Source organism: Tigriopus californicus, chromosome 8 (genome assembly GCF_007210705.1).
Source record: "Tigriopus californicus strain San Diego chromosome 8, Tcal_SD_v2.1, whole genome shotgun sequence".
Lineage (NCBI taxonomy): Eukaryota > Metazoa > Arthropoda > Copepoda > Harpacticoida > Harpacticidae > Tigriopus > Tigriopus californicus.
This window is the reverse complement of record NC_081447.1, coordinates 9,804,262-9,829,042: the sequence shown is the minus strand read 5'-3', so window position 1 is coordinate 9,829,042 and position 24,781 is coordinate 9,804,262. Positions and strand designations below refer to the sequence as shown.

Genomic DNA, 24,781 nt, shown 5'->3' with positions numbered 1-24,781 from the left:
AGCCAAAGAAAGATTTTCCCTGCTTGACAATTGCAATGAATCAAGTCTTCAGTCGAACGGAATTTGATTGCGAAGATGTAAAAACTAAAGTAGCAAAAGCAAGAAGATTTAAAACCAAGAAAACCCTTAGAGTGGTTAAGAGCAAGCACAATTTTCAACCATTTCAATGTTCATAATATGCTCGATGGAAATGGCAAAAAATGGCAATTTCTGTTGAGCCTTAGGTTTCTTCAGCTGTCACGAGATAAAGGAAAAATTAAAGGTCATTCTGGAGGCTGAAAAAGGAACGAGTAACGAGTAATGCTTTTAGTTTTTGGGTCGTTACAATTACACCATCTTAAGATGTAACTGGATTACAGTTCCTTTTTCGAAAAATGGAACGAATTACTGTAATTTCGTTACTTATATCCTGCATATATGTCGCCGCCAAATGTACCCAAGTAGCATACCGGATAATTTAGAAACCATTGAACTTAACCTCTCGACCATAAATTGAAAACAATCTTAGTCACACCATCTAAGCCAGGCAGATTCACTCCCCATAGGCATTCAAAATTATAGGGAGGAACATGGCAAGGTTTACGCTCTAGTTCAATGACGTTGTTTTTAGAAAAATTCCCGTCAACCCGTTATTTCTATGATTCAAGTTTTCAGCCGTCCAAGTTTAGATGGAGCTAAACGGATGGTACAACGTGGATGAACAAAGAGATTTAACTTGCCACGGTGGTACCCACAATACTAATAAAGTTTTTTTTGCAAATGCCAAGCCTTCTAATAGCGATCTTTGTTGTTATTGAAACAAAAGCAAAAACTTTAAAAAAAAATCATCTTGGATTCTAGCTAAGATTACAATATTAATCCACTTAAAAACCTACAAAAAGATTATATTTTTAAAAATGTAGTCAATTGATTTTGGAAGTAACCTTAGCTGCGTTTCGAACTAAAATTTTATTCAAATCCATGAAGCAAGCGATAAGATATCTCGTTTTCAAATATTGCATTTGCATCAAATTTGACTACAAATTGCTCCGGTTATTTATTAAACCAATTACCAAGAGATATAATAAGCTTTTTCTATGCCTAAAATATAAATGGAAATATTTCATATTTTTCGAACCAGGTAGAAAACCTGCATATAGTTTGCAATATAACTTAAAGCTTACTTAATGTCAATATTTCACAATTGTGATGCAATACTTGTCAATCGCAACTTTCATTAAGTCTAATCTTGAATTTTGACAAAATTCTATTAACTTTGAATAAAAACATCGCTAGTATGTAGAAATTGATTATTGCAAAAGTGACAAATTTGAAAATTAAAATGTCACATAAATCGTTCAAATATCTTAGGAACATGATAGGATAGTGCACCTTTTGGCGCTTAGTAAGTAAAATGGAAGGCAATTTTACATCTATTGTAAGTTTTAAGCGACATTTTCTACTTTTTTTTAGCTTGTAAAGAAATATTAACGAAAATGGAGAAACTTTATTTCTTGTCGTATCATTGAAAAAGACAATCATATGTATTCTTTGGCAATAGCTGGAGACATATTTAGGCCATTTTTCGATCTTTTAAGCTGTAAAACGCAATCGTTAAGTTGTAATAACCAAGAATGTGCTAAATAAGAGTTTATGAAATTCTACGTCGATATATAACTAAGAGTCTGTTTAAAACTGATTGACTACGTTTTTTGACAATAATGGATTTTAATGTACGTTAAGTGATTTAACACACTTATCTGAGCTACTTTTAGGCATGTGTATTTCACAAAAGTTATTCCTTTTGCTTCTATGACAAAAAAAACATACATATCTTGATGTCTTGGCATTTGAGCAAACACTTAACAAGAAAAAATAACCACCGTGTTGCGCGAATCGAAATTACGAGTGAGATGAAATATTTTTGATGTTAGAGGTTGCCAAAAACATCCAAGCACTCCTTGAAAGTGAATAAAAGGTGTTTCAAACTCTACTGAGCGAAAAGGAGCCAATTACTTCACGATCTTTGAATTCCAATGTCAATAACCTTGAATTATAAACAGTTCAATAAGTTGAAACTGGAGCATATTGGCTGGAAATTTTCAGCAGTAGCCTCTCTGAAAGGATGGAGGGTAAAAGCCGATCCAAGGTAAGGCCTCAATCATCGTTTTAGCCCCGTTTCTTAATGAGATCAAAGCCTACCGAGGTATCCGACGACAATTGGAAAGACCTCCAGTTATATTGCGAACTCAATGCCTAACGACATTGCTGCCCTTGCAAGCTTGGCTTTTGGCGGTAATGTGTGGTCTGTAGATGGCGGCACTGTTGCGTTTGTTGGCATTTCAAATTTGGCTTTTGTAGCGCCTTCAGCAGTGCCTCCATATCTTACGCTTTTGCGCAAACTTTGTCCTAAATTTTTGTGGAAAGATTGACACTGGCTCTTGGTTCTTTCAACCAACGCACTAAAAATACGATATACATAAGATTTAATGTATCAAGCTCCTGCGAACTGGGATTAAATGTTAAACCCCCATCAAATTTCACGTTTCTTGGGCAAGAAATCACTGTCCCTTATCAAAAGTTTTACCAAACGTATGAAATGATAAGATAAAACTGTTGCTTTAAGCATACCTTGAAATTAGATCATGGGACCCATTGTTAATTTCTTCTTTTAGACTTGGATGCTTATTGTTTATTGTTACTGCCACTCAAAAACACCATGTGTAAGAATAAGTATGGGCATGAGGAAACCCCCCACAAATGCAGGCCCCACATACAATGAGCCCCACAGCATTGTCCAAAGCAAAAAATATAGGCGGAGGTACAATTCCAGGTTTATAAAGCTCTAGGCATGGGTAACTGACCATTCGGACAGGAATAGAGGAAACGGTCCAATTCTGTTCTCTTGGTGCCAACCAACTTCTTGAAGAAGGGGACAGTTTGAACCATAGGGGAGGCGAGTTACTCTGATCAAGGACATTAGAGCAAGGAAACCCCCTTTTTCTGTGATTTTCAAACCTTTCCCGCCAAGTTAGGCCGAAATTTTTGACGCGGGAATTTTCGATGTCAATTATTGGCATAACTATTGAACAAAATATGTGACTAATATATTTTTGTAACCATTCATGATATGTGCTTCAAACCAGGCATGTAAATATACTTAAAATGACTTCAAACATCTTGAAGTACAACAACTGAAAAGTGCTAACTAGGTTTTCTTGATAAAGCAAGAATTTGCTCTAAACACAATCAATCAATATTATTTTGCAAAATATATTATTTGAAGAAAATTGTTTCAGCAACATCTTGACCAAATTTCAAGCAATTTGATGAACTTGTTATGAAACTATGGTTCTCACTCTAGGGATAGCCCTTAATCCAACAGTAGACATATTGTAACCCTGAGCTACATAATGTTCTTTAAACTCATTTGGATGCTTCATAATCATGGGATAACATATGTTAAGAGATATGACACCTGTTTTGTTGGACTATTTTGGATGCTTTTGCAAAAAAACCAAATTTATTGGATTCCAAAGTTCAGTTGAAATCTAGTGTACTGCACTTTGGTATTACTCTGAACCCCTTAAATATTGCTTGCCTTTCATGCAAACTTCCAAAAAAATGAAATCTAAACTCTACTAAAATATAGCTCATTCATTTTCCATCAATACCTAATGTTTTTGTCAAATGTGTGGATTACGACAAAATTATGAATTGTACATCCCAAATATTCTAATATGATGACATTTATGTACATGTTCCTTTATTGCTTATGCCTTACATTTCTTTTCTATTTTGTCAGTGTAAGTTCCTCATCAATTCATAAAATGATTCTTGTTTATTTTCTATCTGTGCAGGTTTTTGAGCCAGTTTTGCGCACTATTTCACTGATTTGAAAGACAGCTTGATTGCTTTTGATAAATTTGCTGTTCATGGGTTTTTCATTTAGACTTGTGAGTTTCAAAATTAATTTAGAAATATTTACTATATGAAGGGAGTGGTAGATCAAAGAGATCATCATTTGATTAAAAACACTTCAATGTACTATGTAGTATGGATAATCTTGTTTTATTGATACTAGAATGACTGTCTTAATTCACCACAACGGCCTAACTTGGCGGTCAGGGGAAAGCCGTGTCGCTTCCTCTCTTTGGAGTCCCTGCTCTGATCCATGGTCCGCACAAAGCGGAATTCGACCAGGAAGAAGACTTTGTCCGAAAAATGTCAAAAATCAGGCCAAAGCTCAAGATTCGTAAAAAGTCAGGAGGCTTACTTACCCATTGGGGTGACAATTTAAGGCTACTATGGTGTGATTTCGATTAGATTGCTATTGTTTGTCAATCTTGAGCTTTCAGAGTGTATATGTGCGCTTTTTCTTCCGCGCATTTGGAGGCACTGATCTGTTGTCGCTGTGGTCAGCGTCCTTAAGATCAGCTGTTGGACTTCCCATCGAGATTCGAGAGCCCGTGATCAATATCTTTGGGCCACCAGCCTCCGGAATCTGCGGCCCCGCGGCGTGCGTGTGATCCACCATGCCGTCCTCGACGGTGGTATGGACTGACCATCACGCCTTTTTGTTCCACGGTCTGCGTGAGTTATTGTCCACGGGCGAGGGCAGCGACTTCCAAATCAAATGCCACGATCGCGTGTTCAAAGTGCACAAACTCATCCTGAACTTGTACACGGACTACTTCAAAAACACGGACGGCATTTGGCTGCGCATCCAGATGGACCCGGCCATCCTGGAGAAGATTCTGACCTTCCTGTACCACGGCCAGGTGAACGTCCAATATGACGAGATGGAGACTTTCCTGGAGTGTTGCCGCACCTTCAATATCCGGCTCTTCAAAGATGACAGCATCGTGGAGGACCCATCGCTCATCCTCTTGGGCGATGAAAACTTCTTTCAGGAGCGATACGAGCTCAACGATTTCCAGCTCATGTGTCGCGCCTGCTATAAAGTATTTCCGGATGACAAGGCCCTCAAGAAGCACACGTGGGCGTGTCTACGCAAGGCCACTTTCGCCTGTCGCTTCTGCGAAAAGACCTTCAAGCATAAGCCCACTTTGGTGGACCATGAACGCTTCCATACTGGGGAGAAGCCCTTCCAGTGTCCGGATTGTGACAAGGCCTTCACCTTGAAAGGCACCATGACCAATCATTACAATGAGAAACACAAAGGCATGACTTATCCTTGTGAAGAGTGCGGTATGATCAAGAAGTCCAAAATGTCGTTGCGCTACCACATGTACACCAAGCACGCCAAGACCCTGCCGTTCGCTTGCAATGAGTGCGGGCAATGTTTCGCTCTCAAATCAATCCTAACCTCGCACATTAATGCCAAGCACAATACCAAGGGCGACTCCGCGGACCCGGGGAAGAAATCCAAATCCAAACGACTCACCTTGGCTGCCTCGGAGCGACGCTATGTCGGGAAGAAGCAGGTCCAGTCCATGGGATTCTGGAAGATTCACATAGGACCGATGAAGATGAAGTGCTTCTACTGTAATAATATCTTCTCGCGCCACCATTTCACGCCTCATCTCAAACGCATTCATCCCGAGCGTCCCATCACCAAAGATATGCTCACAGAATTGGATAATCGACTCAAGGCCGTGCTGCTGCAACGACAACGAGCCCCGTATTCCGCCAACCCCGAACCTGGCGACTCGAATCAAGAAGACGTCAAAGACACGAAAATCGAACATGAACCCGTCGTGATCGATCCGGGCGAGGCCGGATTTATCGTTTAAGCGTGTGAAACATAAAAATACACCTTTCTACCCTGATTTTTTGCGTACCCATGAATTTGAAGGTAAAGAACTCTCCCCATATTCTGACTTGGGTTTTCAATAATTGTAGCGAGTTGTGGTTTCATTTGAGGTTCAAGTGAGGGCGATTTGTTTTATACTGACAGCGAAATGAGAATTATTGTTTCCCTGGCACCCTTTAAATTGTCCAGAAATTACGCCCACTCATGGAATTACTTTTTCAGTGCAAGAAACGACTTAAAAATTCAAGTATCTTATTGATTTGTGAAACTCGGACAAGGTAAGAATTTCGCAATAGGTTGAAAAATGCCAGACAGAACCTCGCCGACACTAGTTCCAAGTCGGACTCATGCTATCAAATGAATCTACGAAATCATGGTTGCCAGAAAACTTGGAAAGTAATAGTACTAGCCAATACCGGCCGATTCGTACATGTCAGAAAAAGATTAGTTTGGTTAAAATGTCAACCCGTGATTGACGTAGAAAAAATTAGGGCTACCTTTTAAGGCTGGCTAAGGGGTTTTCGACATGCCATTACCAATATGCCACCGAAATTGTAAATTGGTAACCCTAGTGGCCACCTCCCTAGATTATTTATTTGCTCCCATCATTAGTTTCCACTTTCCAGGGATATTGTTTTGATCTTACTCATTATTTTCGTTGAGACGAAAGCTCCCTCTTTGGTCCAAACTGAAGAAAACTGCATTCAGGCACAGTTATTATGTCAAACCCACCAGTTAAAGATATTATTCTGCTTTGCGACAGAAATACTAAATGAGTGGATTTAAGGGCTCACATTATGACATTTGGTGCTAAGAGCGCTAGATTCTAAATTGAAGTTGGATATAGGCTGTTTCAATGAACTGAGTGAATTGAAGGAACTGTAATTCAGTTACATCTTAAGATGGTGCAATTGTAAGGACACAAAAACCCAAAAATTACTCGTTACTCGTTCCTTTTTTCACCCTCCAGAGTGGCCTCTGACAACTGAAGGAAACTTAAAGCTATTAGGCAACGTATAGACCACTGGAACTCCAGCTTCAAATTACATTTGTACTGCTTATTTTTTACATCCTTAAGCTTGAGTATGTTGCACCAAGTTTAACTTTCCACATTTCCATGACTTAAGGTGCATAAAGTTTCTAGCAGGGAAGCTTTTTAAGTTTGAGAATGTCCATCATTGATCAGTTCCTAGTCTCAACTAATAATTGTTGAAGATGTGCAACACTGACGCAAAATCTCATGATGCAAAGATAAAGTTTTAGATGTGAAATATTAGAATATTATCGAATCCAGGAAAAAGCAAAGTATGTGATGCTAATAATCAGTAGGCATAAAAATAAGACTAAATATTTGATGGAATGCTATCGCAGATTATCCATTTTGAAACGATTTTGAAGACCGTGAAAAACATCGTTTTATCAAATCAATTTTCTGAGGTTCATTTTTTTTATTTATTCAAAATTGATGTCGTAACGTTAGCTAATTCATGATGCCTTGTTTTAAATAAAAATGTATTCAATTTGACTTTTTATAATAAAAAGCCTTTTGGCAAGTTATCCTCATAAGATTCATACTCTTTCGAGCATGAAGTAGTTAAAACTTTGAAAAGACCTTAGAACAGACAGTGAAAAAACAAACAAAAAAGTGTTTTCCCAGCTTGACAATATCTTGTCAGATGAACATTGCAAAGAACAGGAGTAATGAAGTGCTAAGCAAATAAGGTTAGTTGGCAGACTAAGTACTTATACAATGAATAAAGATCAGAAAAAAATCAGTATTGTGGACATGGATAAATTCCCTACCCAAAGGCAAAAAAAATTACTCCTTCAAGTATTGAAATGTAGCAAATTTTGAACAAGCTTCAATTTCAAAGTTCATTAATGCAACATGTTAGCAGGATAACTTCAAATTTTAGGACCGTTTAAAACAAGAGAAAACTTTAATTTAGCAAAGTATAATCTTGATAGGGCAAAAAACCTGAAATATCGGTCATCCAAATTCTAGGAAAATTAACTACAACGAGTAATGCCATTTCATGTTTTGGCAAGCAATGGTTGTGTTACGAATTACTTCTTTTTGGCCAAAGTAGTTGTAACTGTAATCCGTTCCTTTTAGTGACGAACGACTAATGCCCTGCTTAATATCAATATGAACCATTATTCTGCAGTTCCAGTAGAAAAGGGTATTTTTGGCAGATTTCCTTTTAGATGTCAAGACGGATAGACGAATGTACGACCCTGAACAAATGAGAGAAACAAAACATCGATAATAGTTTTTGAATTCGGCATATTGAGTATTTTGTTGGATTTCGATTTGAGACAACGTGAAACACGCGAATAATGTAAGTAGATTTGTAGGTATGAAGCCCCCGGCACAACAATCTGACTCTCGCTAAGCTCGAACAGCACCACAGCAATTTATTGCTATTTACATACTAATAAACGCGCAAACCAATTAGCGATTGGCCTGAACTGTGTCAATCACGTTAAAAGTTCTGGATTCTCGTGACACCACGCAAAAAATCAGATGGGATTAAAAATAACTTTCAAGGAAGGAAGAATTTGGAGGTTTAGTGCTTTCCATTCTTTTCTTACCGTCGGTTGTGAGAAAAAGCGAAATGGGCCGTTTGGCCGGGGTAGCGGCTGCTTGGACATGTTTGAGCTGAAACGAGTTTGTTACATTTATTGTAATTTATTTACATAAATACACATATTTATTACCATGGTCTGTCTCATCTCGTTCTCGTTAAATCGACGGAGCTTTTGCTGGGTTGAGCATAGCTGTGCCCTCTCAGACAGTACGGGAGGAGGAGAATCAGTTCCGTTGATTTGATGAATTGATACTTGAAATGCATAGATTGGACTTGCGAGTAAGCAAATAAAAATATTTTGAATGAGATGCATGCCTTGGTGTCTCTGCTGATTCTAAACCACGATTACCGGGATGGAGATCATGGTATTGCCAATAAATGTAATAAACTCGTTTGGGCAGCCGCAGGCAAGCCAAACGGCTCATTTCGCTTTTATTACTGCCGGCGGTAAGAAACGAATGGAAATCACTAAACCTCCAAATTCATTCCTCATTCAGATTCGTAGATCAATGTCCCAATAGCTTGAAGGACCCCACTAGATAGCCTTTAAACGACCAGAATGGTTACTTTTCTCTTGTTATTAGTGTTCGAGCAAAACAATCCCAGTCAAGTTAATTAAGACATTAAGACATCTGAGCAGATCCTCTGGATTCATGCTTCTGGTGGTTTGTCTTCTGTGAAAGAAAAGAAAAGTTGTTGATGTTTTCGATTTCCAAAGAGTGCCTAGAAAGAGGTAGCCTGTCCCCGCCTGATCCGGGGGATTTAGCGGCATGCCCTCCTCGAAAGTGATTTGGTCCGATCATCAGACCTTCCTGCTCCACGGCATCCGTCATCTGTGGATCACGGGCGAGGGTAGTGATTTCCACATCAAATGTGGTGCCCGCGAATTCGCCGTCCACAAAATGGTGCTGAATTTGTTCACCGACTACTTTCAAGACACGGACGGTCTCTGGCTCCGGATCGAAATGAACCCGGTCATTCTAGAGAAGATTCTGACCTTTCTCTATTACGGTCAAGTTAACATTCAATACGACGAGATGGAAACTTTTCTGCGCTCTTGTCGATTGCTCCAGATACGCCTCTTTCAGGAGGAGTCCTCACTGAATCCATTATCGTCCTCTTCCTCCTCGCCCTCCGCGTCGCCGGCTTCTTCTTCCGTCTTACATCCCATGGCCCTCACCAAGGTCCCACAGGCCACGCAGCCCACAGAGCCCGCACAGCCTGCAGAGTCCACAGAGCTCTACGAGCGATACGAGTTGTCCGACTTCCAATTGGTGTGTCGATCGTGCTACAAAGTATTCCCCGATGATAAGGCCATGAAGAAGCACAAGTGGGGCTGCGGTCGGAAGGCCACATTTGCCTGCCGTTTTTGTCATCGAGCGTTCAAGCATAAGTTTGTGCTCACGGATCACGAGCGGCGTCATACGGGTGAAAAACCGCACGCATGCACGGCTTGCCCCCTGACTTTTAGTCTTAAGTCTTCCTTGACGAATCATTTCGAGGCCAAGCATATGAATGTTCAGTTCCCTTGTCCGGAATGCGATTATGTGTTGAACTCCAAGTCAGCCCTCAAGAATCACCTCCGCATCAAGCACGCCAAAGAGCGGCCCTTTTCGTGCCAGCAATGCGGGGCATGTTTCGCTTTTCGATGTGATTTGACAGCGCATGTCAAATTGAAGCACGCCAATTTCCTGAAAACCAAGACCGTGCCCGAAAGAGATCCGGCTACCATTCTCAAACCCGCCGAGCGTCAATATCACGGCCAAAAGCTGATCCAGTCCAAGGGCTTTTGGAAGATGTACATCGGTCCCTTGCGGGTCAAATGCTTCTTTTGCCAACACGTCATGCTTCGCCAGTCCCTGGGGCGTCATTTCAAGCAGGTCCATCCCGATGAGAAGGTGACTAAGCCCATGCTCACCGAACTAGACCAAAGGTTAAAGACCATGGCATTGGAACGGAAAAGGGCTCAAGCTCAGGGGGGACTAGGTCTCCCGGGGGAGGACCTGAAAACGACCAATAGTCCTGAAATATTCACTCATGTCGACGATATAGTGAGTCTGATCAATCGCTTATATTAGAGCGAAATCAAGCAATAAATAAGGCCAGGATCCTAAGATGGCTAGGTGACCTATATGACTGATTATATAGGGGATGTCAAGTAAAGGAAATTCAAGGAAAAATGTGGTCCGGCACCCTGATTTTGGGCATTTTGGGGAGAGAGAACTAAGACAAACATCAGTCAACTCGCACTATCCGCCCATTGAATTTTCAATAATCGAGTGATTTTGAGCAAGTTGTGTTACCAAACCCTACTAAATGAGCATGTTTGGTGTAAATCGGTGATAGTGCTATCAAATTGGCTCAACACCGCAATGCTAATTGCCTAGACAAGCATGTAAAAAGGAAAAAAAGTCAAAATTCAATGCATGCATAGTGCGGTTTGGCTGGGCATGTTGTCTTTGATTTTACTCCATGGAATAACGTCAGTTGTCCATGAGCGCGTTTACTTGACTAGCCCTATATTTCCTAACATTATTTAGAGGTGGGGCTTGCGAATGAGTTACCTTGGGGAGGCGAATCTGTATACGAACAAAAGCATCGTCATGAGAGAAACAAACCCTGATACCAAAGAGAGACTCTACGCTCCAACATGTTGAGACACGCGCTTAAGCCACTCCTCTTCTCGGCCTTAAGCTCCTCCTTTTCTCTGTTCCAATTATGTATATAAAGAGAAGTTTACCATGAATAAAAGGCAGTCTACGACTTACCACCGAGACCAACAATTCTTTCATTTCTTTAGGTACTACTAAGTCTCGTTTCTTGATCTCGTCAAGACTTGATTCGAGCGTTACAAATCCATGTATCTTGGTTGGAACCGGATTGAATGAGATATACTTAAATGCAGCTTGCTTTAAAATAATGGCGTTTCATCGGAGCCACAATGTTCGATAGCATTCCCGTGCCAGTCATATGTTAATCTACGGGCCACGGGCCCACGGTACCATTGAAACAAAGAGTGACCGCTGGTCAGCAGCCGAATGGGTAGGTAACCCATAGATAACTTCATATATAAATCGATCAAGGGCGCTGCGATCGCTTGTTTTCGTCTCAGCTGTCGCTGGTGGGCAAAATGTTTCATTCGTAGTCAAGCTACTTAGGACAACTATGGTACAAATTTGCATCGTTGACGGCTCGTCCAACTTTAGAGTAGAAACCCGTAATACCACTCCTTGCCAAGCAATTACTCTCGTCTAGCACGCTTCAGGTGCAAACACTTAACTGAAAAGCAAGGAACAAGCCTGGGTTGAGGTGGACCTCCAGAGGTGTCGCAATTACCTTGATTACGTAAAGGTGCAATCATGTCGCACGCTCATGTGGTACAGCTCCTGTTGAGCTTAAGCAGTCTAATTATGGCTTTCTATGCCCTGAATCACCTGAATCAGGGACAGTTGGGCTAACGGGTAGCCGTCGCTGCCTGAATCTACTTGACGCAGCCAAATGCACCGGAATAGCATAACGGAAAATTTAGAGTCCACTCAGACCAACCTCTCGACTGTCGCTAAAAGTTGAAATTTGGTCACGTTGCCCAAACCAGACCGGCTCAACAATGGACTCAACCAACGGATGGAGTGGAAGGTGAAAACAGATCCAAAGTCAGGCTCAGATTAAAATTTTGGCCAAGTTTCCGAGGATTGAGGCCTGTCAACCTCTGTGCCCAACTATAGTGGCTCTATGCCCAACCAATTGTGCTCAGGTTTGGTATCTTGAAGGCTTAACTCGGGTCAGCTGCTGAGCCAGACGTCTGCTTCTTGACTTCTTTATGATTGTTTATTTTTTGTTCGCTGGTCGGATTGGCTCAGCCAGTCAAGCAAGCATCGCCGACCTACAACCAAACCCGTGGATATTGATATTAGTAATAAGTTGTCAAGGCAGTCCACAACGGGTGGCTAATGATTGGAGAGTCGCGTCTCGCGGTTCCATTGGGTTCATTGGGTCCATTCTTATCCCGGGCTCTAGCTTAGTTGGAGGAGGAGCGGGTGGGTGGTGAGCCAGGCCAGGATGCCGTCATCGCGTGTCCTCTGGTCGGATCATGAGGCTTTTCTGTTCCACGGTATTCGCCGATTGTTGGCCACGGGCGAAGGGAGTGACTTTCGCATTCGCTGTTTTGATCGCGAGTTCCGCGTACACAAGTTCCTGCTCAATTTCTTTACCGACTATTTCTCGGATGTGGACGGCCTCTGGCTCCGGATCGAAATGAATCCCGTCATCATGGAGAAGATCCTGACCTTTCTCTACCACGGCCAGGTCAACATCGAATACGACGAGATGGAGACTTTCCTGGAGTGCGCCCGCCTCCTCCAGATCCGTCTCTTCAAAGATGACTCCATCAGTGGCGATCCTCTGGATGAGGCCGATGGCCAGGCCGGGTCGGACCCCCACTCACCCCCACCCGAACGCTACGAGCTCAATGACTTCCAATTGCTGTGCCGCACCTGTTATAAGGTCTATCGGGATGATAAGGCCCTGAAAAAGCATTTGTGGGCGTGTCAGCGCAAGCCCACGTTCGCGTGTGATCAATGCGACAAGGTGTTTCGCTTTCGCGCCCAACTCACCGAGCACTACCGCATTCACACGCAAGAAAAGCCCTTCGTGTGCCCGGATCCGAATTGCTCAGCCGCCTTCAACTACAAGTCCAGTTTGACGCTGCACTTTGATCAGAAACACAAGCACGTCACGTACCCGTGTCCGGACTGCGGCCAAGTGCTCACCAATAAGACCAAGTGGCTCTATCACCGACGAAAGCTACATCCCAAGATCAAGCCCTTCGCTTGCAAGGAATGCGGCGAATGCTTCGTGAGTAAGGCCTTCCTGGCCTCGCACAACCGACTCAAGCATATTCGGCACGCTCAAATTAGTGCCAAATCCGAATTAGATCAGGCCATTATTCTCGATCCCTCAGAGCGAGTTTACCACGGCAAGAAAACCCGCTATTCCATGGGCTTCTGGAATATCTTCGTGGCCAAAATGAGCGTCAAATGTTTCTTCTGTCCCAAGATTCTGTTCAGGTCGTCGCTTTTGCCCCATTGGAAAAATAAGCATGCCAACATCAAAGTCGTGAAACCGATGTTGCGAGAACTCGATGACCGACTCAAAGTGATCGCCTTGGCCCGAAAACAAGAGCGAGATCGCCGTAAGAGCCAACTACAGCTGGCATCTGTGGCCGAAGAGAACGGTCCAAATTTGGAGGTTGAACCCGAACCCGAACCGCCCTACCTTCAAGTTCATGACATATTAAACCAATATCGTTCTTTGATTCAGGCCAACGCGCCCAAACAGTCTTCATCGTCGTCGGCTGAGGAAGACTAAATATATTCGTTGCTAAATAAAAACCTTGCTTCTACATTACAATAATAGTTAACGCCTTGAAAAAAAAAACACCGATTTAATTTCTTTTAGCTTGCACCGACTTTAAATGCAATTCATGAGCTATAAAGTTCTCAAAATTTGATGAATTCAAACAAGTGGTTCTAGAAGATTTTTTTTTTAATAATATTATAATTTGTAAGATCGCAAGTCTTAAAAAAAGGAAGAAATTTATCCATATCACACAATCGGGTACAAGTGGCAAATCACAATCTCAGCCGTTTGATATCCTCAGGTTTAAAGTCGGTTCTGCAACGAAATTGAAATTCACTTTTAAAACCCATGCATCTTGAGGTTCATATTTTAAGGCACTCTAGGGTACACAAATATTGTCTGTAATGTGCAAAATTTGCCAAAGAAAAGTACCTCAGTCCCAAGACTTGCTTGATCTCAGTTTGGGTTAGTTTCCATGAAGAGTCCCAAACATCCGTCATTTCTCCGACAGTCTCCAAGTTCAGAACCGTGCCCATCAAGGTAAGTCGAGTGAACTTGTCCCGAATAGACCATGTCGTGATACTGGTCAAAAACGATACCAAAGATCGAACTTCCCGGTCAAATTGAAGACCTCCCAGGCGGCTGAACCTAGAAAACCAGATATAATTCATAACCACTGAACGGCCATGGAAGGAGTTTCAATATCGAACGACCGTACTTGGACTTCAGGACAACTTTCTCCAGCTGAAGAGTCACTTCTGTGGTGAGAATGGCCACCAGTTCATCGTAGTTTTGCTCCGTTAAGGACTTTTTAAAGCTACCCAAGAGGCCATCTAAGTTTAGAATGAACGTTTGAATGAAAGGATCATTGGCCTCGTATTCGGAGAACAAGTTTTCGTCGATATCATGACAAACGAAAGATTCAATCCAAGGCTTGATCCTGGGTTTCACTACAGTTTGCCTCAGTTGTTGGATTCCCTAGAAATAAAAGCCACATGAATGTTGCCAAAGATGTTGCACTCAGACCATCTAATACAATAATGGCTGTCTTTACCATATCTAGGACGGACTTCAGTTTGTCGGACGAGGCGATGAAGCCAGTGAGGCAATTGTCCACTTTATCCTTGTCGTGCTGGGATCGGTTGTAAACCATGTTGGAGATATCTTGATTCAGAGACTTTGACAGGCGTGAAACGTAATCTCGAGCACAATCCGCATTGTTCAAGGCAGTCTGGAGTCACAAATCTATTCTTTAACAGCCCATGAATTAGTGAGTGGAGCAGAATTCCGAATCTTACCAGAAACGCCAGTCGTTGCTTTTCAGTGTCATTGGCGTGAAGCTTGCCTTGCTGTAAAGATGTTTGAATGACGTTATAGGCTTGATCCATGTATCCGCTAGGAATTCCCATGCGCAATTGTCCTTGAAGGAGTCCGCAAAGGTCTTGCTCCAGAATGCCACACGCGTTATTCACTACCGCACAGACACCGTCCACATTTTGACTGGACACGGCTCGCTGGACGCATTTTTTAACCAAGAAGAACACATCGTCTAGCATGGCGGACGTTAATCCATCGGAAGGCGAAATGGCATCCGAGGACATGGCCTTTTGAATGTTCTGAGACATGAAATAGTCTTCGAGTAGAATATAGTCCGACAAAAGTAGTTGAATCCCATGGCAGAGGCCTGAGCTGACGATCAGCTTCTCCATGGCTCCCAGTTTGGTCTTCTTCGTAGTTTCATCATCCGAAGACACTTCAACGTCCGTCTAAGGTGGGGAAGAAGCCCAAGAGTCCAAGATCATCCCGAGTCAGTAATGGAAATCCAGAATTCTTGGACGCGCCCATCAACTTACCGTAACGCGCTTCCGGATGAATTTGTAGTACATTTCTGATCGAGCTTGAAGCAACACCATTTCGCTCAGAACGTGGTCGAGTTCTTTGGCTTCGATCTTATCTTGGTGTCCAGTTGAGGAAGACTTGTAAAGGGCATCACGGACCCGAGATACTTTGGACTTCAAAGCGCGTTTTTGGGCAAACTCGGCCAAGATACGTTCAGATTGTCGGTCACACTCTTCTTGTAGAACGGTGAGCACTACGTTGAGATAGAAAGAGAGATTAACAATCACAATTCCGTTTGACTGACGACTTCATCGGTTTGTGGTCTCGAAATCTCGCCTTTCAGGAGCCGGCCAGGCCCGTAAAATGTCTCAATCAAAGGTTGGTGAATTTCCACGGTGCGGGCGATGCCCTCAAAAAGTAGGGTCAATGTGTCGGCAAAGATGATATGTACCCTTGGGTCCGTCGGCGTAGTTTCAATTGCCTGCTTGAGGTTGGATTGTCAAGTGCCTTGCAACTGGAATGGATATCAACGTCAAAGCACCCCGCCCCCCAGGGTTGTCTTGCCATTCGATTCAGGCTCACCTTCTCTCGCAAATACACGGTGAACTTCTCCAATCCCATGTCATGCAGATTAATAAGGGGAAAAATCTTGAAGAATCGCTCGATCGAGGCCAGATCCTCGGCCTGCACGGCTTCATCGAATTTGAGGGCTACCACTTCGGCCACGGTCTTCTCGGCCTGATGCAAGGTCTTCAGGGCTTGATCCAAGCGACTGGCGTCGTGCATGGCTCCACCTTCGTCTTGCATTTCCGAGGCGGTCAGCTTCAACAGGGCTATATATCCCAAGGCAATTTAGTTTGGAAATTAACCGTACCCGGAAGCCCGAATTGACTATTGGCCGTTGGCCATTCTCACCTTCGTCCATGGCCAGAAATCGATGAAGATGAGCCGCGGCTTGCTCGTAGTCCTCATCTTGGAGCGCACTTTGCACACCGTCCGAGCAGAGTTTCAAATCGATCAGATCATTGACCCGCTGTTGGCACTCGGAAACCCGATTCTGAAGGACAATCATCGCACCAAGGTCACCCGTGAGCGTCAAAGGTTTTGGATTCTTTACTTGAATGGGCTTACCTTGGCCAGATCCAATTGCTTGACCTTGGAGGAGACGCCTTGGGCCAATTGGGCGGTGGTGCTGATCAGGGCACTCAGTTTCTCGGCTTCATGCTGAACGCCTTGCAATTGCGGCACCGAAGTGGACAAATGCCGCAGTTGGGATTCGATCAAGGAATGTCGCGCTAGCAATTGACTCAATTCCGCGTTGACGCGATCCTGCCCCAAAAGACAAAAAAAAAGAAACGGGTTCAAAAGGCCGATCCAGTCCCCGACCATCAGCCAGGATCCAGGGACCAAACATGACGGGCTCGGCCATTCCGGATCAAGGGCCGTTAGTCGGTCGGTCGGTCTTCAGACGGAGGAGCCAGTCTGGCTGCGGGCCGTTCAGCCCAATAGGGGCAGGGGCAGGGGGGGGGATGGGCACCAGTTGGACCCGGAGGCCGCTCTAGTGCTTGGCCGGTAGTTGAGGCGTCATCTGGAACCGTGACCGTGATCGACCCACTCACCTCTTCCTGATTCAAGACGCGGAAGGCCGCTTGGATTTCCGAGCCGGATTTCAGGCTTTGGAGATCAAAACCGGATATCGAAATGGTGCGCGAGCGGGCGGGAGGCGAGGCTCCGGCCTCCGAGCTCGGCGACAGGCCGGCGGGCGCCATCAGTGGGCTGAGCGTCGGCCTGAACCCATGGCTGGGTCACCTGGCGTGCCTGGCCGAAAGGTTGCCCGGGATTTAGGCTAGATTACGCACACGGACGGGACTCGAGGTCGCCGTGTGGGAGCTCAGCCGTCTTGAGGGTAGCGAAATGGTGCGCGAGCGGGCGGGAGGCGAGGCTCCGGCCTCCGAGCTCGGCGACAGGCCGGCGGGCGCCATTAGTGGGCTGAGCGTCGGCCTGAACCCATGGCTGGGTCACCTGGCGTGCCTGGCCGAAAGGTTCCCCGGGATTTAGGCTAGATTACGCACACGGACGGGACTCGAGGTCGCCGTGTGGGAGCTCAGCCGTCTTGAGGGTAGCGGCGATGTAACGGGGGACACGGGCGGTCCCTGTCCCTGACCCCGGACTGTCCTAATCCGCAGGTCAAGTCAAATCAGGAATGGCGCCTCCCGGACCGGGCTCGGGTCGTCAAATGATCCGATGATCCGATGGGATGGTGGGATTTCCGTCCGCGTCGAGCGAGACTCTTTTTTTTCTAGTTGACGTCGACAAACACTCGATCAATTGACACAGAGTTTCCTAGAGCGACCATGACCTTGAGAGTAGTTTGTATTGAATACTTGTCGAGCCACAGAAAAAAGGTTACGATTGTCAGGAGTGGTGATGATGACCTGATCAACCCAAAACCCACTAGGTCAAAAATAGACTTTGAGATCACAATGGCACCCTCTCAATTTGACTTGGGACTAACCATAAACCACTGAAAATCATGGACGAACCTCGACCAAGACTAGTCCTAACAAAATGCCAATTCAGCCACAATTATTACGTTTAGGCTGTCGGTAAAAACTTGTGTCCGATTTGCTAGTCAAGATGTCAAGGCTGCCAGGCATGTATTGGAAATCAGGCATGTATTGGAAATTGCGTTTTATTGAGCTTCAGGAAAGGTCTGGACCGGACAGGACCAACCTGCAAAATGACAAGACTAATGGTGTAAGGCCTGATGACTAGTCTATGGATCAACCCTTGGAAACATGAAATTGTAAGAATACGGCACTGTGGACGGGCATAAAGTTGGCAGGGAATGTCACAAAATGTCAATCAAATCGTGCCAACTACCCAGTCTAGGCCAGGTGTTTGTCCAATTTGCCTGATTAATCTATGTTCGGCCCCTGTAGTGGACAAGCAGGGCAACAAATAGTCTTTGGACATGAATCAACTTTTTACGCCAGTCTGGCTCAAGTTCCAACTCTCCCAAGTGCTTCTTCCGGTTGGCCAGCCTCTCTCTCTGTGTGTGTCTATGCATAGTTAGGGCTCTAGTATTATGTCTGAGAGCGGGGTTGCTCACTAGAGGGTGTTACCTGCGGCCCCACAACTTCAGTCACCCAACCTCTGACTAATTATAAGGCTGTCCAATCGACCAACCAACCAATCAACCTACCTACCTACCTACTTCCAGACCCATCCGATTCGAGCCCTTCGCACCCACTGGCCTGTGTGCTGGCTGGCTGGTTGGCTGGCTTGCTGGCCGGCAAGGGCGTGTCAAGGGGTTGATAGTGGCCGGGATCGCCGCTCTGGGCTGTCTGTGAATCGGGCTGAACCGCCACGCCCCACGCTATTAGGGGCGATCAATATGGCCCATTCCACCGCCCATACACCGCCGGATGCGGCCCCGGTCTCCCTGTGCGTCCGTCGCCATGCTAAGTATCTGCTCCGCGCCCTGCAAGTCATCCCGCAAATTCACGAGAGTAGCGTGGACGCCAACCGCATGAACGTGTGCTTCTTCGGTCTGTCGGGCCTCTTTGTTTTGCCCGACGAGTTCAATCCGGTCCGTGAGCAACCCGGTGAGCGCGCCCGACTTGTACAATGGATCAAAACGCTCTATGTAGCCGATACTCAGGCCGGATGGGCTGGTTTCCACGGCGGCAACACCCTCCGGACAGCCGAACAAGGCGTGCTCCATGCCGGTGAACACGCCGGTCACGTGGCTATGACCTATACAGCCTTAGCGTGCCTGCGGCTCTTAGATGACCCTTTGACGGGTCTAGATCGGGTGGCGTTGGCGCGGGGCGTGGCCGCCTTACAGCTCCCCGATGGAAGTTTCCTTTCTTCCGCCCAGGGCGGGGAGAGTGATATGCGGTTCACGTATTGTGCCACGGCCATCAGTCACTTTATTCAAGACTGGACCGGCGTGGATCGCGACCGAGCCGTCCATTTTATACTCCAAAGCATTTCGTACGAGGGTGGCATCGGACAGGGTCCGCACTTGGAAGCTCATGGGGGTTCCACTTATTGCGGGTTAGCTGCCCTCCAACTCATGGACCGACTCGATGCCTTAGGGTCGGTCCAGCGACGGAAAATGATTCGATGGTGCGTGAATCGACTCAACGAAGGCTTCAATGGCCGGCCTAATAAACTGGATGACACGTGCTACACGTTTTGGTTGGGTGGAGCGCTGACCATTTTGGACCCCTTTCCGGACATTCCCAATTTTATACGCCAGGTCACGCCTTTTGTCCTGGAAACGCAAGATGTCATCACGGGGGGGTTGAGCAAGAGTTCGGACGGTTCCGCCGACATTTTACACACTTACCTGGGGTTAGCCGGTCTAAGTTTGGCTGAATTTCCCGGACTCAACAAAGTGACTCCCACCTTGAATATCGCACAAAATCGTGATCATACCTCCTAATCCAAGGGTTCCTAACCCTTGCCCATTGTCGAGCCACCCCCATCAACTCGTCAATCTGCCCAATCTGGCCAATCCTGGCTGTTTGTATCTTATCCGTTTCGATAAGGAGGGCATTTATTCCACAAAAGAAAGCATTTACTTTTTCATTTTTATTTTCAATTCCCCGAAAGGTTTCTTTTCGTGGCCCAGTCTTGTCGTTGGCTAGCTAGCTTGCTCTTTCGTCGTAGTGGCCCCATCCTTTTGGAAGCGAGTTCCCATAAACAATTCGTAATGGAATTGTGAGTCCCACTCGTCGGTGGTCGTCCCACATTGTGTCTGCTTGGCCCACTCGGCGGGGCTCAACGATTTGAATTGTTTCGCGATCTCGCTTGCAAATTGCAGGTTGTCGGGTTTCTTCGAGCTGGGAGCAGAAATGAAATATGAATACCCTGCCTACTCATCATGCTGATACTGCTGGTGCTGCTGGTGCTCATCGTGCTCATCATGCTAGTCTCCTCTGCATCCCTCGCTCGCCTAACTATGGCTCGAATAGGAAACACCAAACAACAATAAACAAGCAATTACCAGAGGATGAAACGGGACCATTTCTCTCATTTGATCACTTTCCGGTTTCCGTGATTGGGTCATTAACGAGCCATTTCGTTCGCGTTTCCAGCATTCATAGTCGTGCAACCTATTATTATCGTTATTATTTTACCCTGTCGCCAGCCAAGGGATAACATATTTCCTCCGTTCACAATGAGCGAGAGAGCGAGTTGCTCATGGTGGCTGAGGGCCTTTACGATATGAGTTATTGCCATTCATAACTGGGATCGAAATCTTACGTAATATGGATACCCGTATTTTCGATTCATTTTCCACGGCAACTGAATCCTTTCCCGTGGATAAATGAAGAGCAATAGATAGGTACGTGATTTCTACGCAGCCTTTCCTGGAATCTTGGAATGGAACCTACTCGCGTACTAGGTCTTTCCTGAGATGAGTTTCTTCATTAAAATGATGTGCAATAGTGCGATGTGTGAGAGTGCAATGCGTCTGAGAGATAAAGCAATTCCCTGATGGTTCCAGAGAGACAACGGCAATAATCAAAGGACTAGGAACTGCAACCTCGCCATAGCTCCGAAAGCAATCTCGAATATTACACTAACCATGCTTCCCAACTCGCCCACCTTAATTTACAGGCTGGTAAAGCAGCCAGATGAAACCACTTTCTCATTGGGACTAAAAACTCTGTCCTGTTGAAAATTTGAAGTTCGAGGGGGCTTGTGTGGATAGCGAAGAAGTAGTATGGAGGAGGAAGAGAAGGAAGACGTAGTGATGGTGGTGCTTGTACGAAAGCACAAGTAAGCGCTTGGTCTGAGCTGAGTGCGTGTAGATGTGTTCCGTTCCCTGAAGAAGGCTAGAAGGCTTCGAAGGCTTCACAAGCTTCGTGCCTCAAGCCAAGAGTCCTGAAAAAGTTTCCACCCTTCCAAGAAACTTTGATGATGAAACACAATCTAGCCGGGACGAACTTGTGTCTGCTGCTTGGAAGAAATGTGGCATCTAAAATGGAGCGGGACTTATTCCTTCGCCCAAAAGCATGTGTGTGCATTTCGGGTATATACTACTATAGTAGAAGACACTTTGTATAATCTTCGTTTGGACCTGGGAGAAGGTTTGGGATTGAGAGAAGAGTACAAGAACGAGTTGGCTGGAAGATCAACCCTTGATCTTCTTCCCAAGCCCAAAGCTTGGAGAAAGAACGAGGCGCAGTCCATGAATTCGTTCAAATCATATGCTACCTGGTTCTCCGATCCTTTCACCCTCAGCGTGGAAGACATCGACTCGATCGACTTGCTTGGGTAGCAGTCAAATTTCAAATCCTTCGTTCCATAAAATTCAATTAGACTCACCGACTCGCTTGCTGCTTCCCGGCTTTCACGTTTTCTAATCTCTAATCAAGCCCGCATTTTTACAATCTGTTATCCTATGCTGGAACAACAAATCAAAGGAGGGGAATACGATTTGACTGGTCCCTCAACCCCTTGAAAAGGGAAAGAGAAGGGAAAATAATCGCCCTTTTTACGGAAAGAAATCTGATCAGCGATGCCAAGCACAAGGAAATTATTTTTTCTTTGGTTCCCTTAACTATGGCCATGGCAATGGAACAAATCATCAAGCTCAAGGAATTTGCTTCAGCACGTTCTTAGAACGGAGTTATGGCACACATGGCCATACTCCTTTCAGCCTTCGAGCAGAGTTGGAACTCATCCGGAAAGCGAAAGGGTTAGCTGCAAATGTGTTCCCAATCTGGGAATCCTGATATGATGAAAAGTTTAGGGAGCTCGAGTGTACACTGTACAGGCAATTTTAATTAGACAGGATAGAGAGGAATTCGACTGGAAGATTGATAAGACGAGTGAAAGGAGAGTAAGAGAGAGGAACAAAGTAGGGGAAGAAGAAGCCCATGGATCAAGCAAGTTACAACAGTCCATCCAGTGAGCTAAAGACGAGCGAGAGAGGAACAAGTCGAAGACGACGACGACGACGTCGACGATGATGAAGCAAGCAGGGAGAGACGTAGCAGCACATGATGATGTAGACGAAGACGAGCCAGGAAGAGAGGAGAGAGAGTATTAGTCCAAGTGGAAGTGCCTTTTCCTAACTAGCTCATCTGCCCTCCAATCCAAAATGAAGGAGGACTGACGAGACCAAAGTCTTGGGTAGCGGTCCAAGGAAGAACCACGATGACGAAGTGGTAGACGGACCCCTTTCTCTCCTAAGTACCTTCGAATTCTCTCCTTCTCTTTCTCCTCCTCCTTCAGATATTTAATGAATGTGATAGAAAAAATGCCAACAAAGATGGATCAAGAAGGGTTGATCCATCTTCTCTCGAAGGGACGTGGAATTCCATACCAACATTAACAGCTTTGGCGACCCACCAGTAAATGCCTCCCAAATAATTTCGAATATAAAGGAACCCACCCGCAACTCACTCCCAGCCGTTTCCATAGGCATGATAAAACTGGAGCATATCGCACCAGCTATATGAACAATGCATAACGCGTCGAAATATCCCACCCTTTCCGTATCACAAAACTTAGCAATGAGCTCTTAAGACAAGAGAACTGGGTTGTGTGGTGTCGTCAAGTGACACCCTTCTAAATCATTTCCTTGGTTGTCCATATGTCACCAACAATGTGGCTGTGAATCGAAGCCCAACTCTCCACACCAGCCTGAGTTATCCCCTGATGACAAGACCAGCATTGTTGCTGTTGTTGTTGTTGTTGCTCACCGTCCCAGCAGTCCCATTTCTTTTAGGGGATGATTCTGAAGACCACCACACTCTTAAAGACACCCATGCACAACAACGCACACATACTCCCATCATCGTTTCAAAAAGATAGACGACATAAGAAAAGGGTGTTCCGTCCGCCAAAGCCTGTGGTTGTGAGGAGACCGACCGACTTCAGGGACACAGTTTGGCTTGGCAGTAATTTGAGTAATTAGTCTTTCCCATCTTGTTTCCTTGCTCCCTCAAGATTTGGAACACAAGATGCTGCCTTGCTGCCGTTGGTTGGTAGATCTTGGGGTCCTGGTGGACGTTCTTTTAGTGAGGCCGCCAACATAGCAGTTGCCACATGGCAGAAGATGAGAGAGGATGGGGGAGAGGACACTCTGTGGAACCACAAACAGACTAAAAGCATCCACCATAAGTTCAGGATCATGGATCTAATGCAATTGGGATGGGACTGCCTGCACAAACAAAAGGTGCGATGCATTATGGTGGCATTAGTGCGGTTTTCTCCACTCAACAACGCCAATGTGGAGAGAGAAAGTGAGAACGGCAGGGCCGTCATCTATGACTCATTCTGGATATTCCGAGTTAAATACAAAGTTTGGTGTTTGCATGAAAAGAGGGAAATCTTGCTCGAGCGGATAACTGACAGTTCACTAGAATATGAAAGTACCTCATCTCCTTGTAAATTCCTCCCCACTTGGCAGATACGTTACATTCTGTGCGTACGGACTTACAGTACTGTACGTAGTAGGAGTCCCCAAGATAGGAGTGTATATATCTCAAGGGTCGTTGAATTCATTTTTAATTACTCTCAGCTTAATGAGATGGTCTTGCCCCATCCTCTAATCCAACAGCGTTGCCAGTTGCCACTAAAAGTTACCCACCGAGTTTGCCATTGAGCAAACAATGCGTCCATTATGAGATTGTGGAAACCAAGGACTTTTTAACTCAAATGAGTATAGTTTGCGTGTAGTGTTCGGTCATTACGAAATGAATTCAAAGGTCAAATGTGAACCACGATGAAACGAACCATCATTTTTTTTCTGGCAACACTTTTGAACTGAAAAATACCATCCTCAACCACCCGCTCTCCTCGTGTTCTTGCGAAGCCAACTCGTTGGCTCCGTCTAATTCTTTCTCTAAAACGCACAAGAACAAGCCGGCATATGCATCTAACCGAAAGAGTTGAATAATAAAAGGTTTCCAACATCCACGCGACCAACATGAAAAAATGTAAATGAAATGGAAGCATATGGCAAGTGTCTAATTTCAAAACCAGGCTAACCAAGTTCTAGTTTTCTCTCTCATGTGTACGTGCTCCAGGAGATCATGTTCCACCAACATGATCCAAAATAGAACGACTTAAATAGCCGTCATCGTTATTGATCTCAACAAATTTTTGTGCTTCCGTGAGACTTTCCAATCGGTGGTGTTTTGTCCATTTTTTGGCCCTTTTCTTTGGGGGGGGGATTCCCCAATTGGCACTCGATTGACGACGGTGGCTC

At 45.0% G+C, this 24,781-nt stretch overlaps 4 protein-coding genes across 4 annotated transcripts; 3 read left to right on the top strand and 1 right to left on the bottom strand.

Moving 5' to 3' along the window:
• The first annotated feature begins 4,379 nt into the window (after positions 1–4,379).
• Positions 4,380–13,749, top strand: LOC131884871 (uncharacterized). Its single transcript, XM_059232766.1, has 3 exons — positions 4,380–5,732; positions 9,153–10,397; positions 12,364–13,749. The coding sequence occupies exons 1-3, from the start codon at positions 4,515–4,517 to the stop codon at positions 13,711–13,713; spliced, it is 3,813 nt and encodes a 1,270-aa protein (XP_059088749.1). The 5' UTR covers positions 4,380–4,514; the 3' UTR covers positions 13,714–13,749.
• LOC131884479 (zinc finger protein 160-like) lies at positions 8,932–10,477 on the top strand. The gene has a single exon (XM_059232273.1). The coding sequence runs from the start codon at positions 9,117–9,119 to the stop codon at positions 10,422–10,424; it is 1,308 nt and encodes a 435-aa protein (XP_059088256.1). The 5' UTR covers positions 8,932–9,116; the 3' UTR covers positions 10,425–10,477.
• A 20-nt stretch (positions 13,750–13,769) lies between the features above and the next one.
• On the bottom strand, positions 13,770–17,450 carry LOC131884478 (conserved oligomeric Golgi complex subunit 4-like). Its single transcript, XM_059232272.1, is given in 11 exon segments — positions 13,770–14,019; positions 14,137–14,352; positions 14,423–14,682; positions 14,759–14,935; positions 15,003–15,470; positions 15,558–15,796; positions 15,880–16,057; positions 16,126–16,376; positions 16,459–16,600; positions 16,675–16,872; positions 17,163–17,450. Coding segments are annotated over 11 exon segments (2,322 nt in total). The 5' UTR covers positions 17,313–17,450; the 3' UTR covers positions 13,770–13,976.
• A 1,004-nt stretch (positions 17,451–18,454) lies between these two features.
• LOC131885287 (geranylgeranyl transferase type-1 subunit beta-like) lies at positions 18,455–20,832 on the top strand. The gene has a single exon (XM_059233302.1). It carries the CDS (start codon positions 18,941–18,943, stop codon positions 19,994–19,996), a length of 1,056 nt encoding a protein of 351 aa, XP_059089285.1. The 5' UTR covers positions 18,455–18,940; the 3' UTR covers positions 19,997–20,832.
• The last annotated feature ends 3,949 nt before the right edge of the window (positions 20,833–24,781 follow it).

Coding starts and splice junctions, on each gene's coding strand:
- LOC131884871 (XM_059232766.1), top strand. CDS start 4,515: ATGCCGTCCTCGACGGTGGTATGGACTGACCATCACGCCTTTTTGTTC. Junction 5,733..9,152: donor GCGAGGCCGGATTTATCGTT/TAAGCGTGTGAA, acceptor TCCGATCATCAG/ACCTTCCTGCTCCACGGCAT. Junction 10,398..12,363: donor TCACTCATGTCGACGATATA/GTGAGTCTGATC, acceptor CCCGGGCTCTAG/CTTAGTTGGAGGAGGAGCGG.
- LOC131884479 (XM_059232273.1), top strand. CDS start 9,117: ATGCCCTCCTCGAAAGTGATTTGGTCCGATCATCAGACCTTCCTGCTC.
- LOC131885287 (XM_059233302.1), top strand. CDS start 18,941: ATGGCCCATTCCACCGCCCATACACCGCCGGATGCGGCCCCGGTCTCC.